General features: G+C 37.1%; 1 protein-coding gene across 3 annotated transcripts in view; it reads right to left on the bottom strand.

The window, feature by feature from the left end:
- The window catches only part of MYOZ2 (myozenin 2), a 35,423-nt gene extending 26,680 nt beyond the window's left edge, over window positions 1-8,743 (bottom strand). Inside the window, exons 1-2 of one of the 3 annotated variants that reach the window (XM_029235202.1) lie at window positions 8,504-8,743; window positions 7,850-7,939 (exon numbers count right to left, since the gene is read on the bottom strand). In XM_029235202.1, coding sequence (XP_029091035.1) covers window positions 7,850-7,925 — 76 coding nt within the window. In that variant the 5' untranslated portion in view covers window positions 7,926-7,939; window positions 8,504-8,743. Of the gene's footprint in view, window positions 1-7,849; window positions 8,021-8,503 lie in introns of those variants that run through there. The other 2 variants (XM_029235203.1, XM_029235201.1) reach the window with 2 other exon arrangements.
- Between the last annotated feature and the right edge of the window lie 15,920 nt (window positions 8,744-24,663).

Here is a 24,663-nt window from a genome sequence, read left to right as displayed (position 1 = left end):
TAATTCAATTAGCAATGCAAGAGAGAGAAACAGGATAAAATAATAACACAGAAAATTGAAATCAATAGATTTTTTTTGTCCATTAACCTTCTAGGAATACACATTCTATGTAATGTATTTATATATTACAAATAATGTTTTTAAACAAATTTTTTAATGGGACATTTTCAGGAAATAAAAATGCCCCAAAGCAGGCAGCCACTAGAAAATGCAAAGACAACAGTCTTTATATTATAGCAATGGAATCTCTCTTTACAGTTAAGGCTACAAAGTTTTTTCATAAGGAAACCAAAACAGGGATGCAGCTTTTCTCTTTCTCTCCTTTTCTGTTGCCAATTTGAGTCATTATAAACAGTTAAATGAAAATAGAGGAGCTAGAAAAAGGAATAGCATATTATTATGTTATTTTCTATAAGTTCTAAATTTCAAGCTATGGCATAAGTTTAATTTGGGGATCCCAAGACAAAAATTTGAGAAAATGTTTTTATCTCATTTTCCTCTTCCTAATGGCCACCAATATTAGCTGATTCCACCAATGTTTCTGAAATAACCACATGCCCTACTTGAATTCCATCCCTCTGGCCACTTAGATTTACAATAGTTTTCTGGGGTATATTTGACAGGAATTAATTAACCTTTGTGATTGATACAGGAACAGGTGTGTGACCTGACCCAGGTCAATGAGGCAAAATATCAGGACTTTTCTTTGTGTACATTGTGCCAAAGATACTTTCTTTTCCTGCTGCAGGTAAGCACGGATGTATATTGCCCAGGAAAATGTTGGTATGTACTTGATAAAATGATAGAGCCAGATGTGGGGTGAAGCTTACCCCAAGAAAATCAGAGCAGAGGGAGAAAGAAACCTGGTCCTTAATGGCATACTTGAGCTGCCAGATGAAGACTTATCAAATCACCTCTGAACTTTTCAGTTATGTGAGGCAATAAATTCCCTTTAGTTCATTTCTGATTTTCTGCTATTTTCAACTAAAAGCATGCTAACTATGGTTATTCTCTTCAGATCTTCATCTCACTGATGTAGGTCCAAAAAGTCTATTAAGATTGGAATCAAGAAAGAGTAAAGAAGAATAGCCTAGAAGCCCAGCAGTGGGGGCCTCGAAGAGGAGAGGAAAAATAGAGCAGAAGTATAAAATATGGATATACCTCTGGCCAGACTCCTTTGGGCTCATAAGAAACATTCACTCCTTTTTAGCAAAACACAGTAATCATCACCCAAGTTGCTACAAGGAGTAGATGTGCAGCAAGAGCCATGAGGAACTTACCTACCCTCAATAATCAGTTGGTACAATCCATTATTACTAGTAAATTTATACCACAAGAGAGGAGATAAAAGAGACAAAAAGGAAAGAGGAGAAGGCACACAAAATAATTGACCAACTCTCAACTCTCTTTGCTTATTCTTCATACTTCCTTCTACTACCTTTAAGCCTAAATTTTCTCCCTCTTACTCTGTAAGTAACAGACAGTGAGTTAATAGTTGGCTTTGAGTGACCATCTAAAGGTCCTTTGTATCTCTGGGACCACAAGCACTGCATGAGAAATCTAGTGGTGTCTGGAGCAGGCTTGTACTGGTTCACAAGAGTCGATTGATAAATTTTCAGAAATTCTGTTAGCCAGTAGTTAAACTCAGTGAACATAACCACTATTAAAATTAAATTATATAAACTTAATAATAAGTTATATTAAAAAGAAAGCAATAAATACTCAAAAATATCACTTTCTAAATGTTTTACTCCTTTTTGCTATTATCTATGCTCTTGATGTTTTCTTATATCTATTATATCTGTATGGTGGAAATACTGTATAGTGTTGTATTACCACACATCTCTTCCCAACTCTGCATTCAGTTTCTCCTTGATGGTAGCTCAAAATTGGCCATGGCAAGAGTATTTATACCACAGAAATTGGCAAATTCTACAAACCAAGGCATTTTTCCCCCCCAAAGAACCAGTTAAATATTCACTAGCAAACTGATAGAGACATAGGAACATTTTAAGTCAATATATTTTGCATAAACAAACAAACAATAAAAGACATAAACTAAATTCTCCAAGGTTTTTTTCCCCTTCCCTTCCAGTAGTTAAGTTTATGATGTAATTGGAGCTGGAGTTCCAGACCATCTGTGAGTTGGGAAATCTAATGTATGAACACTTTCATTTACTTAAACTTTCAGAGTGAAAAGAATGGTGTCAACTGAGCAGATAGAATCCAAGTTCAGCTGTTCCCTGCCCTTTATTGCAAACCTCTGTGCAGGGTCTTAACAGTGTGTTTAATCTGGATGCCTGATAAATGATATAACTTATTCAGGGTTCATATCCTTGCCCTGATGGATTAGAAGGTTGTCTTTGTGGCATTAGATCATCTATTGAAAATAATATTGCTAGGCATGCTTTCCTGTTAATGTCGTTTATAGTGATCCAGAATTTTCCATTTATTCTTTAAAGATTTTATAGGACTTAATCTATTATAGTTTGCTATTATTTTAAGGAAATAATGATTATTTTGGAATAAATATCTAATTATAAAAAACTATTACAATATAACTTTAGGGTCTTGACCATTATCAAATTAATTTCCACAAAAACCTCCACATTTTTCAATCTACTAGAAATGTTAAATAATTGTAATCAATATTCTTTCTCAGTAATGTCCTCAAATGTGCATTATTTTTGTAGCTAAATTAAGATTTAAAATCTTACATTAAAAAGTTCAAACTTTTGATTTTTGAATATACTTTCCTTCCACTTTAACCATATTACTATGAGTACTGGAAACCAAATGGAAAATTGCATTTTATTGGGAGAGTATCAGTGATCTTTGAAAATGTGATCAATTCCTTTTTCAAACCTTTCTTCAATATGCAGTCTTATGAGCAGACACTGAACATAAATTCCTCCAAAAAACATTTTTTTTTCACATTTATTTCATAGGTTAACATTCTAAAACTTAGTCAACAAGGATTTATGTGTGCACAGGTAGTTCTGTATTTTTAATTTGTAATTTTGATCCTACCAAAGTTACATATTTAGTTAGATCAGTGAATCCAATTCATAGTTTGTAAAGATACCCACTTATAAATAATAGTAGTAAGACAAAAGATCTTTTAAAACTGTTTCGCCATGATTCACGGGCAGCTGCAATTCTGGTAAAATGGGCAAAACCACAGAAGGGGAGATAACTGAAATTGATTTGCTTTAGGGTGGTTCTATCAATTTACTTAAAAGCCTGATTGAAGCCAAGAGATTTTCTCTACACTTAACAGGACCCTTCTGCCTGTTTACAGACAGTTGGCCTGTGTAGATTGAATAATAGTCCATAAATATACATTATTGCATACTGCAACATGCATATATACATATTATATAAAAGTTAATAGTCCAGACTGTGGTTTTGAATAATACTTGAAAAGTCTACATTTGATTAAAGGTTTATTAGTAATCTTTAATAATTTTCTCTAGATTAAAAAGTTGATTTTGAAACTCATCTGGGATTCTGTATTTTCCTATTTCATATCTCCTTGCCTTGATTTGAGTTCAAAAATTTACTGTTAATGTATTACCATTCAATAACTGTGTAAATCTATAAACATTTAAAAAATGAGATTACCAATGTTTTGAATTATGCAAATTGAGTTACACAAACCAGTAATTCACCTAGTACTGTTTATAGGATGTATATCTAGAGCATATTAGAGTGAAAAAGGCAACAAAGAAATGATGTTCATCATTCTTCTAGGATGATAGAATATGGCAAGAATTAAACATTGTAATTTCAACTTTGGTATAAATTGGAATTTAGCCTAGTTCTCTGCTGCTACTTTGCTGGAGAGCGTTATTAGAGGTTTAGAAATCTATGGCATGCTTAGAAAAATCCATGATTTCACAACATATTATTGCACACCAATTTTCAAGATAAAGCATGCTTTTTCTTCGGGTTATGAGAATGCTAATGTGAAATTTTAAACCAAAGAAAACTAACAAATTTGTACATTAAGCATTAGGTTAAGTTCTTTTTCTCCCCTAGACTTTTTACATTTGATCTGTAGTGTTTAAGTCCTTCCTGGTGTCCTCATTTTTATATTGATGACTTGATTAATTACAGTTTAAGATATGCTTATACAGGAAAAGTAAAAGGGGTCTTCACATTATCTTTTGTCTGAAAGTCAAGACATCATATCTATGCTTTTCAAAGTACCCCTGCAATTTGTGTTAATATTATCATTGCCTCTGTTATTGGTGGAAAAACTCAAATACACTGATGTTTGAGCACATAGCTCAATATATTAGAATCATGAAATTTTAGAATTAGATGACTCAACAGATCCAACCTCTTCATTTTCAGATGAGGTATCTGCTGTCTGGTCTGGAACTCAGGGCTCCTGGTACGATATCAACAACAGCACTCCATTTAGAACCTGGCTTCCTGTTTTCAGACCACAGACTAAACTCTTTTCCTGAAATCGCAAAAACAATCTGCTCAGTCCTCTTCTGTGTGCTGGGAAAAGCTGTTCACCAGTCATGAGGGAAAAAACAAACAAACAAAAAACATACCAAAAAAGCCCTCACAGAGCCCAGGTGCGAAAACCGTAGGGTGACTGAAACAACTGTAGTCTTTTTATTTCTGAAGCTCTTCTTCTAAACTGTCAGCAATATCTGTGCTTAAGATCAGGGGACAGCATACTCCCAGTTCTTAGATAATTTTAATTCCTATTCATTTTCCCCACCATTTCTGGACGGATGCCAGTTGCTCTAGAGTGCCTCTCCTTCCTCCATTCTCATTCCCCATTCTCTTTCTCTATAGACTTATTACTTCCTATTCTTTTATCCTTCCCTCTCTCTCTCTCTTCCTTCAGTAATCAGGTCTCAAATGAGTTACTGAGTGAGAGAGAAACATGATCACCACTGGAGAATATGTACAGCATCAGGAGTAAATAGCACAGGGCTGGTGGGCATGGAACCATTATAAGCCATCTTTTCTTGCCTCCACAACTAATTCATGACAGATAATGGCAAAGTACTTTGGTGTTTTTGTCTTTTAGAATAGCACTTGTTATACAGTTGCAACATGGCTCTGATATTTCTGTTTAGAGCTTCTGGGTTTTGCATCACAGTAGTAACACAAAACAGCTACTAATCATCATCTCTAGCACTTTTAACACTGATGTTGATGACCATGTTGATGCTCATCATGATATGATGCTGAGGATGGTCTGTCTGAAGGTATAGAGCCTTAGTGCTAGGAGATACTTTTTATTAATTACTTTTGCTTCTGGTACATTATTTGACACCAAATCATTATGGATCCATAATGAGTGAACAATTTGGCGTATAGTTAGTAGAGGCTGTGAGTTATCTACATTTTTACTTGTGCTATCCAGTTCTATGTATTTTAGTCTATATGGGTAGGATTTCTCAGTAATTCTTTGAGGTTATTTCTCCTTCAGATTCAATGAGTGCTCTGATGAAAAACTCTCCTTTTTGATTCTTATATTTTCCTACTGATCATCTCAAGGCTCACCAGCTATAGTCTCTCTCCCCACAGCAAGAACTGGACTGAACTCCTAGCTCAGGTTTAGAAGACAACTCATTTAGCCATCTCATTGTCACATTTCATTCTCCTCCAGGCTAAATGTCTTTGAAAAGTGATATAAAAAATAAATGAATTATAATACTGAAAAAAAAAATCTTGATGCACAAGGGGAGAAGGGAGTGGGAGAAGAACTTCAAATAGCTTCTCTATTCATTTTTATAGAGGACAATCCAGTCCAAATTTTACTTAGCCTTAGAATTAAGATCAAAAGAGTTGCATGCTTTATCCTAAATTATCCAGGTTTTTGTTGGTGTGAAGTGTTTGAAAGTTTGGAGTATTATTCCCAGAAAGGTTTCTCTGCAGTCCATGTCTCATTTCTGCCTCCTTAGAAAAAATGATACTCCCCTAGCTCCAGATCTCTAAACACTATGTCATATACAAATAGCAAAGTTCCATGTAAGATGTCAGAGGAAATAAAAGAGGGAAATTATTTAAACTGCTTCCTAAAGTACTGCAGCTGTTTTATCTGAGATGAGTTAAGAAAGAAGTCTGTGATTATCCCTGTTATCTGTAGTACTTGACCTCCAAACAAAGGCAGAGCATGTGACTCCATTTAAGGGACTGGAAATCTTCCCGTGACTTGGGAGGGAGGGCTTCAGCAGACTTTACTTGGCCTGGACCTGTTGGTGGTGAGATTATAGTCTTGAGGGTTTTTTTCCCCTTGAGATATAATTGTACTTTTTCTTTATATTTCATAAAAAAACAAAAGTTATATTATAAAAAAAGGAAAAGATACTCTTACAGGTCTATGTCAGAAATAAGAGAGTAGAATCCAACACATGATTTAAACTGGGAATACATTAAAATGATGGATTGATTTATGATTATGATGCAATTAGAAAATGATAACTTATCCCAAGCCTAGTTTTAAGATAAATAATTTAGTCTCAAACTCAAGTGATTATCTGATTTTTTCCTTATTGATCAAGGAAACTATTAAAACAATTTCAAGTAAACTACATGAAGCAGGAAATACAAAGAAGTGCAAAAATGTAAAAGAAGCCTGAAATTTGGAACCTTGCATTGGTACAAATTTAGTTCTGGTGTCTGATTCAGAATTATTTTCACTTTATTCCAAGCTAGTTTGACATCATAGTAAAACATGGGTCTAAGTTGAATCCAGTATGGTGATTTTGTATTGCAAAAAAATAGAAAACAAAACTTAATAACAGAACCCTTTAGATATGACTGCATTGTGGGCGGAAGCATCTAACACAGTCTCTGATTGGTTCTATTCAGCTTGCTTTATGGAAGGTGAAATATGAAAATGCTATACTTATGCCTTTTTCCAGCTACCTGGTGAAAGATCTCATTGCTCTAGGTCTTAGTATTGTTCAGGTAAAAGGTCACATTCCTTGTTAATAGAAGGGAAATAAGGAGGTGCCCTGAAAACTCCACAAATATATTCTGGAATGGCTCAAATCAGCCCTTAAAACTATCTAGATATTCTACTTATTAACTTTTAAAATTGATGCTATCCTTTGCTCAATTTCCCTTATAACAATCAAAGTTGAATTTCCTTTATAACAATCAAAATGCAATGGATAAAGCATTACTTTCTAGAGTGTTTTGCTAGAACTTAGAGAAGAGAGTGGAATATCATCTTGCATCTAATTTATATTAAAATTTTTTTGAGTTATATGCTTGAGACTATAAGAAATCTATTTTCCTAGAAATTATAAATAGAAGTAGATTTCCACACAGAATATCTCGGTAAATCAGTTACTAAATATGAAGACTGGTTTCAGGGTTAAAGAAGTTCACAACGAATATAAATTCCAACTTAACACCTTTTTTTTAAAAAAAAAAAAAGACGCTAGAACAGATTTTGAATGTTTTATGTAATATAAGGTAAAAGAAATCAAGATAGATCCTGTGGGATGGACAGTGAAGACAAGATTGTATGAGACCTGTCCAAAAAAGAGAAAAAAAGATCTGAGAGTGGTGATATTAACTTATAACGTGAAATGTGAAAGGCAAGCCAAGTAGAATGTACATCAGCTGTCAGATTGCTTCATTCCTTTAGAGCAGTTGTTCATCTGAAAATAGCTTTCAAATGAGAAAGGATGACTACAAAAGGATTAGTTACCATAGATTTTTATACACCCCCTAGAGCTCCAGGTTTGTTATGACAGAATAGCAAGAATTTAAAGGAAGTAAACTATAGAATATTAAATAACATCAGGAAGAGTCTACATTAATGCTGAGCTATATTATTGCTGTGAAGAGTTTTCACTGATACCATTTCCATGGATTTCCTTCATGATGGCTGATGCTTGCTGTTTCCTCTGCTTCACCATGGTATTATGTGATAGCATGATTTTTTTGTTCCCTCCCTGTGAAAAATAAAGGAACATTATTGAGGCAATGTCAAGAACTCATTTGGAGTGTTTTATAATCATCCTTTTGAGAGACAGCATGTTTGTTCTTTATTAAGAGTTTATTATTGCTTTCTACTGAAAGATTTTAATACCATTCCTTGTCTGGTGACAGAGCATGCTATTCATTGACAGGCAATGTCACAGTGAACAGAGGCTGTTTCTCAGAGTTTCCAGCCCAGTCTTATCTATATACTAGTACAATGATTATTGGGCAATGAGAAACAATGAAAGAGCTGGACTCCTTTCCCCTTCCTCTCTCTTTTCCACAGTTTATTTTAATCTGTCATTGTTTCCTTACTGGCCTTCATTTGTACCAACATCACAGTACATCAATTCCAGCAAATTGTAAGAATGAAGAAAGGACGCCAGATTAAACCAGAACTCTTTGGTGGTAGTATTTTAATATTGGCATCAACAGCTGTCCTTTAAAGCAAAGAAAGCCCATTAATGAGTCACAACTCTGAACTTCCTTGGACAACTGACTAATAGAACATTTTAGGAAACAGTATACTTACCTTGCTCTTAGACCGTGCTTTTCAGGAAGGATGAATCCTGATTTGTGGAGGAAAGACTGGAGATGGAATATGGATGGCACTTGGGCCCGATGGTTTTTATCCTTGAGCCTGGGATAGCATGGTCCCTAGCTCTGACTCAAACTGGGGACTGAGCCTTTCTGAAGAGACTGGCATCCAGCTGACATCAACTGACTATATATAGCACCAAATACTTCAGCTACTCATATCTTCCTGGCAAAAGGGAGGAACCAAGAAAGATTAGGTTCTCTCCATTGTGTTTCTAGTTTGTGAGATGTTTGAATGAACATACAGAAGGTTTTTATGGAGTACCTTCTGTTTGAAGAGATACTAGCCAAAAAAGATTTTTAAAACTTTTTAAGATGTAGCCCTTACATTACATCTTAATTGAGGTGGCAAAAGATACATATTGAATACGTCAATTAGAACAGAATGATAGATTATTAACAATTAACATGAAAGTATTGACCATAATATCTAAGGAGTTGCAAGAAGAAAGAAAGCAATATGGGGCAGATCAATAGTGCCATCCCTTAAGCAAGAGTGAGAACCTATAGTAAGTTCAGAAAAATGTGTTATATTTGAATGGTGAAGTGGGGGAGCATTCTGTAATGGGCCTTAGAGGTTGAGCCTTGAAGCTATCTGAGTAAAAGCTTAGACTCACAGCTGGGTCATGAGTCTTTCTGAAGAGACCCTGTAGAGAACAGTGCCTGCAAAGTTGACTGATCTCTGCAAGGTCTGGAGTCAAGGATTTCTGTTTGGGAATCAGGATAAGAAGTTGGGAAGGTAGGCCATGTTGGCCTCCTTGCTGGTCTTTGAACACAGAAGCATGTTCCCTCCCATATCCAGGCTTTGGCTCTTACTATTTCCCACTTCCTGGAACATGCTCTCCCCCTACCACTTGGCTTACTCATGCATTCAGGACTCCCCCCAACTATTGATTCCTCATAAAGTCCTTCCCCAGTCACCCTGTCTAAAATATCACATGGGGCTTCCCTGGTGGCGCAGTGGTTGAGAGTCCGCCTGCCAATGCAGGGGACACGGGTTCGTGTCCCAGTCTGGGAAGATCCCACATGCCGCGGAGGGGCTGGGCCCGTGAGCCATGGCCGCTGAGCCTGCGCGTCCGGAGCAGCGGGAGAGGCCACAGCAGTGAGAGGCCCGCGTACCGCAAAAAGAAAAAAATAAAATAAAATATCACATGGTGCCACACTCTAATCCCTTACTCTGCTTTATTTTTTAAATATTTTTGTATTAGTTAAGATTAAAGTCGAATGGGAGTGACAGAAAACCCTAAAAACAGAAACTTCAAAAAGATGGAAGTTTGTTTTTCTCACACATAAATTTTGCCCAGAGGTAAATAATCTAGGGTTCGTGTGATTGACATAATTATCAGGGGCGCAGCCAACTCTAACATTTTGCTTCATTGGCCCTAAAATGCAGCCCCTTGGGCTTAAATGATTGCTTCAGCTCTAGTCAGCATGCTCTTATTTCAGTCAGCAGGAAAAAAGAAAAAGTAATGAGAAAGGCAGCAGGAAAAAGAAAAAGAAAAAGTAATGAAGGTCTCCTTCAGACATGTCCTGATATTGCTCAGATCTCTTTTGTTTACATCCCTTTGGCAGAACTTAGTCACATAGCCAAACACAGCTCAAGAGATGTTGGGAAATGTAGATTTAATCTGGGTGGCCACGCCCAGTTAAATTCAGAGGTTAATTTACTGACAAAGAAGATAATGATTACTGGGTGACAACTCTCAGTTTTTGCCACAAGGGCATAACACTATTTTATCTATACCTATATCTATTTGTCTAGCTAGCTAGCGAGCTGTCATCCATCTATCAATCAATCTCTATCATCTATCTGGTATCTCTTTTTCCTATTGAACTTCATAAGACTTAGGCTTTATATCTTCAGCAGCAAGAATTGTAGACATTCAATATTCATTAAGTGAATGAATAAATTAATGGGTTGGAGATTGTGGACTGCATGAGTTTGGAATTATTTTCCTGTTATGTCAAACACTTGGGTGAAATAGAATTGTAATAAACAGTCAATTGAGTATAAGATGATGGTGGCTACTTAAGGGAGAAGTTGTTTTATATGCGACCAAAATAAGTGCCTGATCATAGGATTGACAGTTCAAGGTAGTAAATGGTAGGTGTAAGCTAACCTGTTGCAACTGCTTCTAAGTAAAAGTTTGCATTGAATTTATTAATTAGGTACCAGTGAGAAACATTTAGCCAAGCCAATGAATTTAAGTTCCCTCTCAAGATCTCTAAATTGCTTTTATATTCCTGGCTTAAGCATTTACAGTGGTGTGCTATTAGTAAAGTCTCTCAAACTCTTAGTTTTTTCGTCTGTAAAATGGAGGTTACAGTATCTACCACATAGAACCATGGACATTTTACATGTAACAATTTTAGAAATTCTTGTTACTTAATAAAAGTTTAGTAAGTGTTACTTTTTCCTTTTACTATTTTATTCCTGCAATATGGAAGAATTTAGAACCTTAGAATAATCAACTGCATTACTCAGTAAAAAATTAAAATATATTCAGAAAGACCATTTTCCTATTTGGTCACCTTTATATGTTCCCAATTTTGTGTTATATACAGTTCTATAGGTTGAAATGGTGTCCTCAAAAGACAATAATTGTTATGTTGATTTTGGTTTCCAAAATGAAAGATTATTTTAAAAGATTTTTAAAGTTTTGAAGAATAGAATAACTTACTTGTTTTTGTTTATTTCTGAATTATACCAAAAATTGTTTTGCCTTATATTTTAAGCTCGTTTATACATATCTCTGATAGCTTTCTGGTTTTTGAGTTATTATTTGTTCTCAAAAGAAGAAAGAATTAGTCACTGGTATCATAGCTTTGAAACAATGTATACTATCCATTTGCTTCATGACACAACAGTTAAATTTTTTTTTAACATTTATTTATTTATTTTTGGCTGCGTTGGGTCTTCGTTGATGCGCATGGGCTTTCTCTAGTTGCGGCAAGTGGGGGCTACTCTTCGTTGTGGTGCGCAGGCTTCTCATTGCAGTGGCTTCTCTTGTTGCGGAGCACAGGCTCTAGGCACACAGGCTTCAGTAGTTGTGGCACACAGGCTCAGTAATTGTGGCTTGCGGACTCTAGAGCGCAGGCTTCAGTAATTGTGGCGCACGGGCTCAGTAGTTGTGACTCAAGAACTTAGTTGCTCCGCGGCATATGGGATCTTCCCCGACCAGGACTCGAACCCATGTCCCCTGCATTGGCAGGCGCATTCTTAACCACTGTGCCACCAGGGAAGTCCCAACAGCTAAATTTTAAAAAGAACTTTAATGGTTATTATACAGCATTTTCAGATGGTCCATTCTGAAAGTCAGTGCCTTTCAATTTTAAATCAAGTCGCAGTTAACATATTTCTGTTTCATCTACACAGAGGTCTGGCTCTAGATTAAACTCCCCTCCAGTTTGTCATGTTACAGTCTTTCTTTGGCTGTAGCCCCCACCCTCGCACCTCTAAGACCCAGGACTGCCCTCCTCCCTGTGTCCTCTCCACACCCACACATCCTGTACACTAGAGAAGAATCTCTCCTACCCCCAGGGTCTCAGTACCTACACTGGTCCTACTAATCATTCCTGTCCTTGAAGTGTCTCCCTAACCCCAAATGAAACAGAGTAGGACTTTATTTTCCCCCCAAGGCCCTAAGTATTTTAAACTAATTGATGCTAAAGATAATGACAGGACCTTTTACTGTAGGCAGAATAATGGGATTCTAATGATGGAACCTGGTGCCTTAGGAGGCTAGTGACATGAAGTTTTTGGCAGAGCTTTTCAACACCCCTATAACCAAATCATTTCCATTTCTGGGCCTGCTGAAGTTGCATTTCCAACTCTTTTACCACTTGCTAAAAGAGAAAAAAAGAATAAATAAGGTGAATTTTACTCCCAAGAAACCACCTAACAAAAATCCACACCATTAGGACCCATGAAAGGCAACTTTATTCAGCCAGTGGTAAACATGAGCCCTTTAGCCAAGTGGTAAACAATGTCTACATTGATATTCCTTTGACTGGGCACTTGTTTTTTAATCCTGTGTTTCTCCTTGTCCCATTTTGAGTCTATATTAGGTGACTGTAGGCAGCTGGAGGTTAGGGCAGGATCCGGGGGGCCCAAGATGTAGGGACTGACCGTCTGTTAGGTGGGCAGACAGCACATTACCATTACTGAGGCTCAGTTAGGGATTATTGCACGGAGAATCCAAACAGGGCAGCTCCCAGGCTAGTGCTGAATGACATATCTGAGAGGACTATCTGTTCTTTACCAGCCTTCAGGGCCTTAGATATGGTGGTAACCCTGGGAGGAAAGAATCTGCTTGAAAGGATTAAAAAAAGGTGTAAAAACTCACAGCTGATGAGGCTGTCTATGGAAGCGTGGGCTTTGGTTTGTGCAAAAAGCCTTTGCATTCTCCTTAATAGCTAATTGCCATGCCTTCCATGGTTTCTATTTTCCTATATTGAATAAGGTCCAGCTTACAATTGATCTCCTTACCATCCCATAGCAAAGGCAGAATAGTTATAAGCAGTGCTGTGGTGATTATCCTACTGGCCAAAGTGAGATAGTACAAGACAGAGACCTAAGGGCACCAACTAATAGTAAACAGAACTATTACAGCCACTATTTAGTTACTGTTTGCTAGGCAGTTCCTTTGTTTTGCAGATGAGGAAATTGAGGTTCTGAGAGATTAAGTAAAATCCCCCATGCAACATACTTGTAAATTATAGAGATGAAATTAAAAGTTGTTTCTCGGGACTTCCCTGATAACGCAATGGTTAAGAATCCACCCGCCAATGCAGGGAACACGGCTTTGAGCCCTGATCTGGGAAGATCCTGCATGACACAGTGCAATTAAGCCCATGCGCCACAACTACTGAGCCTGCGCTCTAGAGCTCACGAGCCACAACTACTGAGCCCATGTGCCACAACTACTGAAGCCTGCATGCCTAGAGCCCGTGCTCCGCAACAAGAGAAGCCACCACAATGAGAAGCCCATGCACCAAAACAAAGAGTAGCCCCTGCTCACAGCAACGAAGACCCAAAGCAGCCAAAAATAAATAAATAAATAAATACATTTATTAAAAAATAAATAAATAAAAGTTCTCATTTAAAGGCTTTTGTGTTTTCATTATACTGTGCAGAAATCTCCAACTTCTTGATCTCTTAATATCTCTGTAGTGATACCTTCATGATAAAAACAGAGTTAAGGATTGTCAGATTAAGTATTTCAATGTGCTCCTATTTGATTCCCTTTGGAATTTAGCATCCCAACACTAGGTTTATCTTGGCTGAGGTGCTTTTTACTTATTAACATTTATGGCTCTTTCCCAACTCATGTTTTTCTGGTTTGCAAACTTTTAGAGTTCCTCATGGTGTCTATCCTCAGGGTGCTTTCCTTTCCTTCAGCTGTGCAAATACTAACGTTATTAAAATGCTGAACATAAACAATGAAAACGTGCCAGTTGCTGTGTAGACCTCTCCTTCCTTTCCTGGCCCGTGTACCACACACACAAACACACTTACCACCTTCACTGCCAAAAATAAGGATCAAATCCAACGCCATCAAAATAATCCATTTATAGGCAAGCCCAGTGTTTTACTTGTCTTCCTCTGCACATTTATGTCTTTTAGTTAAGCATTTCCTTCTAGGCTCTTAAATTAAGCCTTAAGGTAAACTGGGGAGAAAAGGAGAAGTAAACAGAGCCCGATAACCAGCTTGTCAAGGACAGAAGCTAACGTAATAAGGTTGGGAACCTGGAAAGAGAGAAAGTTTCATTTACAGGAATAATAAGAAAGATGTTGCCAAAGAAAACCTGCAAATTATTTTTTTTCTTTTGCTTGTATAATCCCAGTATTTATCCAGAACTTTGTCACATTTTCTTTCATGATTCTAGCCAACCTGTATTTTTCCTGTTGTCTACAGGAGCATTTTCTTTGACAGTTTTCTCACCTGCGAGAAGTCACCCCTGCTTTTATATACAAATTTAGCATGACCTAATTAAACAAAAGTTAACTAAAGAAAACATGAAGTTTTTTAAAAGAATGTATAGTCAAGGAATTTAGTGACAGAATCTGGACTTCACAGCCATGTATCACATGCTAGAGTCTCAGCAGCATGGTTATAAAATAAGGACAATCATAATATCAACATCATAAGGCTGTTGCATGGCATAGTACTTATCTCAATGCCTGGCTTATATTAATTGTGTAATAAATGTTAGCCATTATTATTATTATCACCAAAATGTTTAACTTTAGCATAAACATGAGAAAGGATGACATTCAAAATATGTTGTCACCTTAAAAAATAATGGCTTAACCCCTGTTTGCAGACAAGGCACAGAGAGGTTAAGTCACATGTTGAAGGCCACACAGATAGAAAAAGAATAGTTCCTTAAGTGAGAAAGATATAAATATGAATTGAGCTGTGGGATTAATATAAATAAAGCATGTGTAGATCAAAAGAGGAATTGCTAAGAAATAAAACAGTCAGAAAGTGAAGGGTCTGGTATACTTGTTAAGTATATATCCTATGTGGGAGTGATTTACCAGTGCATCAGAACCTAATGTCATTAACAAAATCTGAATTGTATGAATAACTCTCCTTATTCTGATTCTATGCTCCCATGCAAATGTCCACTAATCTACTGGTTTCCCATGTAGCTTGCCTGAACCCAAATCCACCTACTACTTTATCTCATAAATTATGACACATTTTAAGAGTAAAAAATTCAGTGCCTAGTAAATGTTTATTGAAAGGATGAATCAGAAAAAGTTAAAGAAATCGGGAAAAGAAAAAAACAGGAGAGCAAAGTTCAAGAGAAAAGAGAATTTTAAGGCACCGTCAACTTCTCCACAGAGATTATAGAGGATGACATATGAGAAAAGGTCACTGGATTTAGCAAGAAGTAGGTCACTGGCAGAATTTAGAGACACTTTTTAATGTGGTAGTAACAGAACCCAAATAGAAAGGATTTAAGGCAAGAATGAGTGGATGGGAAGTGTAAGCTGCAAATGGAAACCATTTATTTAAAAGAACTGTTTGTGAACTAAAGGGGAGAGAGAGTTCAGTAGCTAAAAAGAAAGCAATTTGCATGTGTGCGTGCTTGTGTGTTTAGAAAGAGGAACCTTTGACAGTTTGGAGATAAAAGCGAAACAAATATTGCTGTGTAAAACAATAAAAACTCTGATAATTTGAGATTTGGGGTGGTTCACTTCAGGATAGATGTAAGTCTATGATGGTTGATCATTGGAGAGAAATCCTAGTAGGAGGGAAGAAGTATGTGCCATGCAAGGTTGAAAAGGAAATGTGCATGGAGGTTTGGCATCTGGGCCAAGTGGTGCCATCAGAAGGCCTTCCAGCATGCCATCATCAGGGTAAATTTACCAGGGCCCAGGTGCTGAACAGATCCAGACATGCCAACTTCCCAATTTCATTAGTCTTAGGCTGTGCCCCCTCAGTTCATTGAAATTACTTTTGACACAAGTGACCTCCTTGATGGCAGATCCTAATCTATCTCCTGGCCTTCTTAACTGTATTCCAAATTGCAACTAGAAAACTCATTTTAGTGTCCCACAAACATCTCAACATTAACATGCCCCAAACTGGGCTTATCATTCTCTTATATGAGCTCCTCATCAGGAATTCCCAATCTCAAACAATATACTTATCACTACCTGCCCAGTAGACCAAGCCAGGAATCATCCTAGAATCCTCTTTCTACCTTTTCCCTCTTACAATCTAATCAAGCTCTTAAGTCATTTTTAGGCTGGGGGGATGGAAGTCTACCTCTACCACACCCCTCTTACCCAAAGAAAGAGAGGAAATAATAATCTGATTGTTGGTTCCCAAGGCACAGATCTGGTTAGGTTGGGTGGTGAAATGTGAAATTGTCAAAATGTGTTCAGAGGATATATAACTAGGTATTGTTTCATTCTTTGCTGTCTATTCCAAGCAAGCAACAAAAGTTGTAAGCAACTGCAGTCCCAGTCTTCTTGCTGTTCTCTCCTGTTTTCATTTTTATATGACTGATAAGATTATATTAAAACTATGTTTGGGCTTGAGGTTGGTAGGCTCTTCATTGTTTGGAACTTAGAAGTTTTACAAACAATAGTTTTTCCCTCTACTTGATGAGTTCTCTTACTTGGTGAGTCTCCACTGATTTTTCTACAGTCCCCTTCTACAAATATTTCTACCTCCTTGAAACCTTCTCTGACCTTCCTAAGTAGAGTTTGTGCTTGCTCTTGGGCTACTTGCTCTTCTGGGCTTATGTTGTATTATGTTTATATGTACAATACATCTATTATTATATTCAATCTCTTTGTTCTAACAAGGCTTTGTTCTAACAAGGCCTTCACCACCATTAGCTTAATAATCCATTCTCCATTCTTACCTCCTGATTCCATGATATGCAGTGGTGTGTCAAGAAGTGATGTTGGTTAGGGGACCTTTAGCTCCCTTATTTTGTATCAAAGCTCTTGATGCCAAAATGGCATGCATGGCTTCAACACATCTCAAATAAACACATCTTAAGTCAAAAATGCATCAATATTACCTTTTTTCTTGAAGAGATTTCATTCCTGATTCCAGAAAACCATATAATCTTGGTTTTCTCCTCTCTTCCCTCCTAGTTTATTCACTCAACAAATATTTATTGAGCACCTATCATATTAGTTACTATTCTAGGCACTGGGTAGTAAATAAAAATTTTTAAATTCTCCCCTTCATGGATCTTACATTCTAGTAGGAGAAATAGGCATAGGGCAAGATAAACAAATAAGAATACTGTATGTTAGATAATGATAAATACTAAGAAAAACAATAAAGCAGGGAAAGCAGACAACATTGCTGGGAGTAGGGATTGTGATTTTCGATAGAATGACTGAGGAAGGCCTCATTGAAAACATGACATTCAACTAAAGATCTGAAGGAGATGCAGGAGAAAACCAGAAGTATATATTAGGAGAAGAACATCCCAACAAGAAGGAGCAAGTACAAATGCTCTGAGGTGGTAACATGTCTGGTATATTGGAGAACAGTGAAGAGGCTAGTGTGACTAGGACAAAGTAAGGGAGAGAGAAGTTAGGAGATTGGTCAGAGATAATGTAGGCCTCATCAGCCATCATAAGGACTTTAGTTGTACTCTAGGATGGGAAGCTGTTAGAGGGTCTTGTCCAGAGAAATGACATGATATGACTGCAGTTCTAATAGGACAACTCTGGTTGCTCTGTGGAGAACAGAGCACAGTGGAGCAAGGACAGACCACTTAGAAAGGCTGTTGCGATAATCTAGGCAAGAGATGGTGGTGGCTTGGTCCAGGGTGGGGAGCAGTGTAGGTGGTGAGGAGTGGTCAGATTCTGGATATATTTTGAAAGTAGAACCAATAGAATTTGCAGAAGAATTGGTTATAAGATATGAGACGGAGAAATGACTCCAAGTTTGGGGAGCTGAGCAATGGGAAGAATAGAGTTTCCACCCTCTGAGACTGAGAGGATTGGATTTTGGGGAGAATGTCAAAAGCTCAAATTTGGAAATGTTAATTTTGAGATGTCTATTAGACATCCAAGTGAAGATGTGAAGATTGGGATATATGAGCTAGAATTTCAGGGAAGAAGTCTGGGGTAGAAATATAAATTTGAGAATTGTCAGTGCTTATATGATACTTAAAGCCTTGAGACTGGATGAGATCCTCTTTGCTGGTTCCTATTCAGCAACCCAAACTCTTAATGCTGAAATGCTTAGGGCCTAGTCTTTGAACCTCTTCTCTTTTCTGCCTGTACTCACTCATCTCTTGTTCTTTCCTTTTTCTCTCATACTCCTTATCAAATCTGGTCAGCAAATCCTGGGTATATCCTGGATTTTGAAGGCTTCAAAATAAATCCAGAAACTGACCCCTTCTCACCACTTCCACTGTTACCACTCTGATCTATTTCTTTTGCCTAGATTATTGCAATAACCTCAAAGCCAATCTTCTATTCCTGAAACTGTGCCCCATAGAGTTAACAGAAGCTGATGACTAACAGGAATTCTTGAGCTTGTCTTGCAGAGCAACAGATAGGGGAACAGCTTGTTAAAATCCCTCTGCATGTAAACTGCCTTCACTGATTAAGCTCGTTTTAGTCATTGTTTTCTTTCTTTCTTTTTTTCTCCTCTTTAAGTAGCCCAGCTGTATTCAGAAATTTGGAGTTAGCTCTTGTCTGGTGAGAGCTGGCTAAGACAGATTAGACCACCAACCTTAAAACTGGGCCTGCTCAGGTGTCTGACGAATGGCGTTTTGATGTCAGAGGGCTAGAAAACTTAGATCATACTAAGCACCTCCATTTCTATGCAGAAGAACGTAACCTGAATACATCTGCACAAGACACTGATTACCTCACCTTTTCCCCTACCTCTAATCACCTTTCCCCTCGCCTAAGACCACCCTGCCCCTCCCATAAATATTCCACTACCCTTGCCTTCAAGGAGGCAGATCTGAAACTCGTCCTCCTGTCTCTGTCTCCTCGCTTGGCTGCCTTATGAATATACTCTTTCTTTGTTGCAAACCTCCGCATCTCGGCATTTGGCTTACTGCCCATCAGGGAGATGGACCTGGTTCAGTAATATTTCCACATGTATCTCACTTAGGTCTGTTCTCGAAAAGTAGCTAAAACTTTTTAAAAAAGTAAAATAAATTTTACTCCTCTGCTGAAAATGCTCCAACGGTTCCTATCTTAGAGTAAAATCCAGTCCCAAACATGGCCTAAATATATCTTCCACAATCATATTATCTGATAACTCACTGACCACACCTCCTATGCTCTCTCCTACTTTTGCTGCTGTAGACCCCCAGTCTTCTTTGCTTTTCTCAAACATCCCAAGCTGTTCCCTCTGAGAGGAACACTGCTCCAGATGTTACCGAGTCCAAGCTCACTCTGCTCGCTGCACGACAGGCCAATAAATAGGGAGACGAGGTGTTGAGGCAAGGAACACGACTTTACTCGGAAAGCTGGCAGACCAAGAAGATGGCGGACTAGGGTCCCCAAAAACCATCTTATGGGGTCTGGATGCCAGTTTCTTTTTTTTTTATCTTATTTTTTTTTAATTCTTTTTATTTTTTGGCTGCTTTGGGTCTTGCTGTTGTACGCGGGCTTTCTCTAGTTGCAGCGAACGGCGGCTACTCTTCGTTGCGGTGCGTGGGCTTCTCATTGCGGTGGCTTCTGTTTTTGCGGAGCATGGGATCTAGGCGCACAGGCTTCAGTAGTTGTGGCACGTGGGCTCAGTAGTTGTAGTGTATGGGCCCAGTTGCTCAGCGGCATGTGGGGTCTTCCCAGACCGGGGATCTAACCCATGTTCCCTGCGTTGGCAGGCGGATTCTTAACCACTGGGCCACCAGGGAAGTCCCCAGTTTCTTTTATAGAATCAAAGAGGGAAGTAAAATAAAAAGGCAGAATAGAGAGGGAGTGGCAGGGATGAAGTAAAGTAAAAAGTGCCATCAGTCTTGGAAAACATTTCCTGAAATGGCCAGCCTCGGGGAGGGGATGTCAATTTCTTCTTTCTTACAGCCATTCACAGGTTGGTAGGGTTCCCTGAGGCAGGCCATTATGTATGATTATAATAACAAAAGCAACAAAAAGCAAAGGCCAAAGTCAAAGAAACAGATCCAACATGGAGTCAAAATGGGCTCTTCTCTGTTATACAGATATCTGTGTGGCTCTCTCCCAAACCACATTGGGCCTTTACTCAATGCCACCTTCTCAGTGAAGCATCCCTTGTCTACCCTGTTAAAAAATACACCACCTCCTTCCTCTAGAATTCCCTATCCTCCCATATTTTTCTCCATAATACTAATCACTGTCTTCATATTTACACAAACCCCATGAAGGCATGAATTATTGTCTATTTTGTTCTCTGCTGTATCCCTAGCATTGAGAATAGTATCTGACACATTAAGTTGGCACTTAATAAATACACTTTAATAAATGGATGAATGACATAAACATACAATCTAAGTAAAAATGGTCTGCTAGCTGTGTGAATGTTGTTTCATATTATAGTCTCCTGGACCCTCTTCCCTCAAAATCCCCTCTAGGCTCCTAAATGAAATGTGGAAACACCACAGATGGTACAGTAGAAACTACATGCTGTGGGGCTCAAGAGTCATACTGAGTGCTTCTTTAGGTCATACCTATGGCAGACATTTATAAAAATGATTAAAATATTGTTCCAGGTTTTGAGGAATTTGTAGTCCAATTAAGGAGAAAGTTGTGTACAATGTGACTTGCATAAAAAGAACAAATTTTAACATAAGTATTCACAACTTTCCCTTTGGATGCCAATTCCTAAAGAATATTTTGAGCATTAGGCCTCAGAGAGCTCAAATTTGAAAGAAGCTGGGTGGGCCTCCTTCATTTACATTAAAAAGGGGAGGAGTGGCTCAAGAATGCTTTTCTTCTGAAAGGCCAGATTAGAAAGGAAGGAATTGGGTAGTGATAATAAGAAGGAAGGAGTATGATCAAGTAATAATCGTGAGCTTAGGTTTTGGCAATAGGGTGCATGGAGGGGAAAAAAGAGAAGGATTTTGGAACAGCTTCCATAAAAATTGGAGGAAACCATGTAGATAAAGAGAATTTTTAGATTATTTATGGGTCAAATAAAGGAAGTCCTTTCTTTCCTCTAGAATATCCCAGTTTTATGACCACTTTTTATTTCTAAGAGCATCCAAATGACTTGGTTGTAAATGTACCTCTAGGAGGCTGAATAAATTCATCTAATGTTTGCTATTTGACTTGGAAAATACCTTGTTTCAAAATGATAATTTCAGTTTTGTCTAATATACAGCAATTCATTCTGACTATAAGTAGCAAAGATCAGAGGCTATCCCTGGTCTTTTATCAAACCATACCATCAGCACAGAGGAGAATGTTTGTGAAGGAACTATTGCATCTGGTACTTTTACAAAAGAAATCTATGAGTCTATACATATACACAAAACTCCCTTTTATCTAGAGGGTACTGCATTTGTACTTTCATTGTTTGCTCTCTAGAATACTTTCTTCCCTCTTTTTCCTTTTTTTGGCTGAAATGTTAAGGGTTTTTTTGTTGTTGTTGCTGTGCTGGGTCTTAGTTGTGGCAGGTGGGCTCTTTAGTTGTGGCATGTGAATTCTTAGTTGCGGCATGCATGTGGGATCTAGTTCCCCGACCAGGGATTGAACCCGGGCCCCCTGCATTGAGTGTGGAGTCTTAATCACTGTAAACCACCAGGGAAGTCCCAGCCATTTTTATACCATTAAAAAATTATAAAATTTTATTAGTGTTAGATGTTTTTCTTTTTAAATTTTTCATCCTTTTATACAGGGACTCATTAACTGACTGATGAACTGAGCCAAGCAAGGACTAGAAAGACCCTTTTCTACCTTCTTTGTTAAGGGATCTCTGAGTGTGGGATTTCTACATCCCACAAGTGGATTATCATTGGATCAGTATTAAGTTTCTATATATGGTTGTCTGTTTCTATGACATCTATCATGTTCCACTGGTCTGTTAGTCTGTTTCCATCCCAATATCACACTCTCTTAAATTTTATAACTTTATAATGAATCTATATCTGGCAGGGCAAGTAGTATCCTCTCTGTTTTTCTTCTTTAAGAAGATCTTAACTTGTCTTGGATCTTCCACATACATATTAAAATCATTTTGTCAATGTCAAGAACTGTGTGAGTTCTGAGATTTTACCATACTTATAAGCCACCAAGTTAGCTTACCACAGTTTCATGAATGCTGGCAGAAGACACGAACTCCTGAGTCAGAGATAAAAGACTTTACTTAAGGCACAGCAAGCAGCATGAGCTTCCTGTTTACATCTATTCTCCTTGTCTCCAAGTCCCATGGGGCAATGTGGATGGGCTCAGATGGATGCCTGCATATGCATTGGGTGCCTTGTAGAAAAGGAACCCTAAGCTTAGGGAACCTGAATCTTTTATACTGGGCAGTAAGTATGAAGGCTGTTTGCTCCAGAGGGAGACACTATACCTTCCAACACTGTTCGTTATACAAACATTCCAGACAACTTAGTCCAGAACAAAAGCAGTCAATGTCTCTTATCTTTTAGTTTTTAAAATATTCTCTTATTTTAAAAACCTCTGCTGTATCTGCAGTGTTCCCCTTTTTCATTTCTAATACTGTTAATTTTTACCTTACCTCTTTTGCCCTGGATCAACCTTTCTACAGGTTTGTTAATTTTATTAGTCTTTTCAAAGACCAACATTTCATTTTGTTGCTCCTCTATTATATGTTTGTCTCTATTTCCTTATTTTATATATTATTTTGCTCCCCAACTTTTTGTGGGGGGTTATTTGTTATTTAATTCCAGTATCTAAAAAAATTTATTATACTCTCCTCTTTAACTCTTGAGTTACCAGAATTGTTTTTAAAAATTTGCAGAGAGAGAGGATTATTTTTAGCTCTTATTTTATTTTTAATTTCTGTGTTCTCATAGTAAACTATCAGCAGCAGCAAACAATTCCAAATCTCAAAGGGCTTAACACACTACAAGTTTATTTCTTGTTCATTTGAAGTCCAACCTGAATGTTTCTGTATATGACACAGAGAATAAGCTTCTTCCCTTTTAGGCTGCCAAAATTCTCAACACGCTGCTCCTTACGTTTTTGAAGAAGAGGAAGCAAGAGCATGGAAGGTTGCACAGGATATTCTGTATTCAGGCCTGACAGTACATGCAACACTTTTGCTCACATTCCATAAGACAGAGCTAAGCCTCCTAAATTTACCAGGGACTGGAAATGGCATCTAACTCTCATGTCCAGGACAAATAGGAAAAGCAGAATCCCTGCCATAATTTCTAATGTAATTATATTATTATCAGAAAATGTGTTCTGTATGATACCAATTCTTTAGGAAATGTGAGACACTTACAATTTACAATTGTAAAAAAATTTACAATTTTTGTAAATGTTCTGTGTGTGCCTGAAAATAATGTATATTTTCCAATTACTGAAGGCAGGTTTCTATATACATCAATGAAATCAAACTTGTTAATTGTATTGTTGAAATTATCTACATTCTTACTGGTCTTTCTTTTTTAAAAAAAATTTCCTCCATTTTATTTTATTTTTTATTGAAATACATTTGATATATAGCATTGTGTAGATTGAAGGTTGAAACATGTTGATTTGATACATTTATATATCATAATTTGATTGCCATTGTAGTCTTTATCATATCACATATTATCACTTCCTTTTTTGTGGTGGGAATAATTAAGATCTACTCTCTTAGCAAGTTTGGTGATTATAATACAATATTGTTGTCTGTATTCAGTATACTGTGCTCTAAATCTACAGGACTTATTTATCTACTGGTTACAACCTTATTGGTTGTCTTATCTACTTTAAGTATTAATGACCAAGAGATATGAGGTAGAAATTTCCCACAATGTTGATGAACTTGTCAATTTCTCTTTGTAGTTATTTTATGTTATTTATTTTGAGGCTATGATATTAAACAGTATACATTTACAAATGTGGTATCCTTTTGATTATATCCTGTTATTTTTATACAGTTCCCTTCTTTATTGGTGGTAATTTTTCTTTAAAGAATACTTTGATACTTATTATGGCTACATTACTTTCTTTTGGTTAAATTTTCCTGATTGTTCTAAAATTCTGACTAGATATATTTTGGACTTTCTCTGTTCTCCTTGTGTCTTCAATTCTTTTTTAAAATTGTTTTATCTTGATTGCTTTATTCTGTGTAATTTCTCCTTTTAAGTAAAAATCTTCCATTTTATTAATTTTCTCCTCCATTGTAACTATCTATTTAACTCTTACATTGAATACTTACTTGTAATTATCATACTTTTTATTTCTAGGAGATCTCTTCCTCCAATTCTGCCTAATCTCTTGCTGATTACTCATATTTTTACTTCCCTCCCCCCCATTTTAAAACTTCTTTAAACATATAAATATATTTAATTTATTTTCTAATATATTCCTTGTATTTGTACATTTCCAATATTCCAAATTCCTGTTGTTTATAATCTATGTGACACTTGATTATGGTGGCCTAGTTTCTCATGTGTTTTGTGATTTTTCTTTTATTGTGAACT

The sequence above is a fragment of the Monodon monoceros genome, unplaced genomic scaffold (genome assembly GCF_005190385.1).
Source record: "Monodon monoceros isolate NGI ecotype Baffin Bay Population unplaced genomic scaffold, NGI_Narwhal_1 Super_Scaffold_20, whole genome shotgun sequence".
Classification (NCBI taxonomy): domain Eukaryota; kingdom Metazoa; phylum Chordata; class Mammalia; order Artiodactyla; family Monodontidae; genus Monodon; species Monodon monoceros.
Note: the sequence above shows the minus strand (reverse complement) of the source record. Positions and strands in the feature narration are given on the sequence as shown.